Below are 4,050 nucleotides of genomic sequence, written 5' to 3'. Positions count from 1 at the left end.
AAAAAAAAAAAAAAAAAAAAGATTTTAAGTAAATACAGTCTTCCTTTTTTGTTTTTAAATAAAGTAATATTATACTCACTAAAACAGAGAAGTAATACATACTCACTACACTAGAGGCCTGCAAATAAAGTGAAAGTAAATAGTCTTCCTTTGTCCTCTCACATAAACACAGTTAAAGAGTTTGGTATATATTTTCTCCATATTTCCCTAAGTTCATAGAACATATATTTAGTCTAATATTAAGTTGCTCTTAAAGAGTCACGTGAAATGAGTTGCAAATGTTTTATTAAATGTTCCACTGCTCCTAAAACTCATTGGCAAAAAACAACCAACTGACATGGAACTGGATATATAAATTTGGAAAAAATTCAGGGCTTACTGCCTTTATCTTACCACTCAGAAAACACCTAGTTAGAAGCCACACACATTTCATAAAGCAGAGCAATTATTTATGTAAGAAATGTATATTTCCTTGCTAGTAACTGCCAACCCTTGCCGTAACTCCTTACATCTTAAATTCATGCTGATCCAGTACAAATGGGGGTGCTTTGCCATAATTTGCTCTTTCTCTTTATCACTCACAATCACTGACTAAGCCCCAAAGCAGAAGTGGGGGTTTTGTTTTTCCTACTTGCAGGTTTATGAGTTGTGCTCTTGCAGTGTACTGGAATCCACTCAATTTCAGCATTATCTACATTCAGGTTAAATATCTGCAAAAAAGCAGGATCTGGCAGTTTCCAATTCTTGCTTTCACTCCGGTACTTTCCCATGTCACTTTCCTGGCTCTCCCAAGAACAGAAGAAAAGGTATTATGTACGTATGCTTGGGAAGGGCGTGTTGGAGTAAATGGGTTACAATTCATATTTTCCTATCAAAATCTGTTTCATGTCTCATAAAATCTTTCTCACATCCAATAATTGTGTAAGAACATGTTCCTTATGCTAAAGTTGTACAATCCAAAACTTTAAAATATTAGCATATTTATAAATAACTCTGTAAATGGATGGAGCTGGTTTAGTTTTCTCTTCGTACCTGGTCAATTAGAGGTTTCAGAGTTAAAAACTAAAGAGCAGGGGTTCTGGCCTCCTGTATTTCATTTGCCCCTCCTGAGGCAGCTTAATACATTTCTCAAAGCTCTATTTTCCAATGGATAAAATGGAGACAATAATGCTTCCCATAAAGGACTTCATGAATTGACCAGCTAAAAGGACTAGGTTCAGTCCAAGGTAAGACATGGTTTTATTACTTGGCTATCATTAAAAATTTTTGTTGATCTAGAAACGGGGGAAAGGAAAAGTAACTATCTTATACCCTGTACCTTTCTGGATGGGCTTTAACAGCCCTCATTTCTTAATGCCTTTCAAAAACCCACCAATACCCTAAGGCAGAGATATCTTAGTCCTTCTGACCTGGCTTCAACAACTGGAAACACAGCTAGCTGATGATCACACAATTACACAGCACTGCTGGGAGCAAACCCACAAAGTGCTACCATTTGCGTTTCCTTCTCTAATCAATTGCCACGAATCACTGGCAGCAGTTAACGAAAAAAATGAAATCATCCAGGGAGATTAAAGGATATTTATGGGAAAGTTCACTTGAAAAGATACTGAACAATAATTAGCCAAAAACAGGATGTAAATAGAAATGACCAAAACCAGCTCCAGAGAGTCGCTACTGAAGTAATCAATGCTGCGGAGTCCCCGCAGGTCAGCTCTGCAAGTAGTTTTATTCTCAAAGTACCAAAGTGAATGTGACAACCATGCCGTATCTCATTCCTGAGAAAGATGAAAGGTCTCAGAGCTCTGAGCTCATCTAGGATGAGCACAAATCCTAGACTCTGAAAGCTAAGACCCTTTTCTGATTTTACCAGGAGAGCAGCTTTCTGTCTGGCTCCTATTAATTCTATAAAATACGAAGCCCACTGTTAGCCTTAAGCAGAGGCGAAATCCAAGACACAGGTATTGCATATTTCACTTAAAAAATAGTGCTTTTTATCTTTTAAAACACAACTGCTGATGACCAGAAGTTCAAGCAGGGAAAATGGAATGGGTATGAAAACGCTACACATTACTCTTTACCGACCCCTCTCGTTGCCCAAGGGAAGAGAAGAGCTTGAACCCTGGGAAGGTCTGAAATCTCACCTCTGCCTCTAGCAGAGCTCAGAGAACATTTGGTCTTTCATGCCCTGGAAAGAAATCCTCTTACTTCAGCTGACCCCTAGTAGAACTCACCCCTAAAGCACATGCTGCAATAATTTCTATTTATGGGGCTCCCAGAATGGAAATTGGGAAACGGCCTAGAGGATCAGCCCCAAAGGCCTTGCTAGGTCCCTTGCAGCCCTGTGATCCTCTAACTCGAGGTTGAAAAGCTTACATAAGTGGTATCGTGACTGTTTCTGTCAGCAGGAAAAGACCTTACCTCTTTCTCTATTTTGAGGAGCTTCTTTACAGCCACCTCTTTGTCCTGTGATATCCATTTGGCTCGATAAACACTCCCGAAACTTCCTCCACCGCAATTTTCAAAAAACTGCAAGTCATCAAATTTAATTTGCACGAAGGAGGCACCGAGAGACGACATCTCATAATGACAAAGTATTATACTTCCACAAAATCTGCAGAAAGAAAGAAAAAGAAAAATTGAATTACAAATCTATTAGGCTAAATCCTTTGGATTCTACTTTAGATAATATGTAACAAACGAGTCCTGTGAGATTTCCAGAAAGTCATGGTGACTTAGGAAGAAGAAAAGCAAGATTATAAACATCGAAATGAAAACACTCACCCTGGCAGCCCACGCAAAATTCAACAGCAACCTGCCCAGACTTTGAAACACAGCTGTCCACAGAGAAATGGCTCAGATTTCCCCCAGACAAAACCTGCAGCAGCCCTTCCTACACGTCCCGGGGAGCTCTGCGGAAAGGCTACTGTGTCACCAGGTCTCCTATCAGGGAGCCCTGACGGACGGGAAGCATGCTTTCCATGGCAAGCTTGCATCGCTCCGCTGGCATCTGAGGCACACCACCTCTCCACGCTGCACTCCCTTCACACAAAATATACACAACCTAAGCCACTGAGCATCCTGGCACAAGGACAGCCGCAGGGCTGCAAACGGAACACACACTCAATGTTTCGACTCCAAAAACAAACTTTCAGCTTAGGGATGACAGAAAAGCTGGCAAAGTGTTTGCTCCCTGACTGCATACTGTAACAAAACTTAACTGAAGAGTAGAAAAATTTGTCCTTGATTACAATATATTAAGTCATCCAAAGAATACTGCCAAGGACGTTAAAAAATATTATGCTTGTTTCCAGAGAAACGTATTACCCCTCCCAGAGATTATTATAGTGATCTTTCCCAGGGTCTAAGGAGTTCTACTATTCTCCAGGTAAGTGGCCATTCTTAACACCCTATGCCAAACCACAGATTAGCAAGACTCACAAACACAAAAACTGGATGAAAATTGGGCTAAAATTTTGAGCCTCCATAAAAAGTTTTAAAATGGTGGATAAAAGAAATTTGCGCACATATTCTTGCAAAAAGTGTAAACCAGAACCTTATAATGAGGGACCAAAAAGACAAATCTATATTTCTAGGACATTCTACAAAACATCTGGCCTAGGCTCCTCATAATTGTGAATGTCATAAAAGTTTTGGTTTTTTTTTTTTTTTTTTTTTTTTTTTTTTTTTTTTTTTTTATTTTTTTTTTTTTTTTTTTTTTTCTTTTTTTTGGTTTGTTTTTTTAAAGCAGAGAAACTTCTAGCATCAGGAAAACTTAAAGGACCACAATGACTAGGTTGAGCATGGTGGCTCACACCTGTAATCCCAGCACTTTGGGAGGCCAGGGCAGGTGAATCATTTGAGGTCAGGAGTTCGAGACCGGCATGGTCAACATGGTGAAACCCTGTCTCTACTAAAAATACAAAAATTAGCTGGGTGTGGTGGTGGGCACCTGCAATTCCAGCTACTTGGGAAGCTGAGACATGAGAATTGCCTGGTCCCAGGAGGTGGAGGTTGCAGTGAGCTAAGATAGCACCACTGTACTCCAGC

General features: G+C 39.8%; 1 protein-coding gene across 4 annotated transcripts in view; it reads right to left on the bottom strand.

The window, feature by feature from the left end:
* Window positions 1-4,050, bottom strand: part of MAP3K20 (mitogen-activated protein kinase kinase kinase 20) — a 195,088-nt gene that overhangs the window by 177,499 nt on the left and 13,539 nt on the right. For 3 of the 4 annotated variants that reach the window (XM_017538234.1, XM_017538235.2, XM_017538236.2), the window contains exon 2: window positions 2,422-2,614. In XM_017538234.1, the coding sequence (XP_017393723.1) occupies window positions 2,422-2,580 (159 nt within the window). In that variant the 5' untranslated portion in view covers window positions 2,581-2,614. Of the gene's footprint in view, window positions 1-2,421; window positions 2,615-2,784; window positions 2,985-4,050 lie in introns of those variants that run through there. The other variant, XM_017538233.2, reaches the window with a different exon arrangement.

This window comes from Cebus imitator, unplaced genomic scaffold (assembly GCF_001604975.1).
Source record: "Cebus imitator isolate Cc_AM_T3 unplaced genomic scaffold, Cebus_imitator-1.0 Scaffold110, whole genome shotgun sequence".
Classification (NCBI taxonomy): domain Eukaryota; kingdom Metazoa; phylum Chordata; class Mammalia; order Primates; family Cebidae; genus Cebus; species Cebus imitator.
This window is presented reverse-complemented; position numbering and strand designations above follow the sequence as displayed.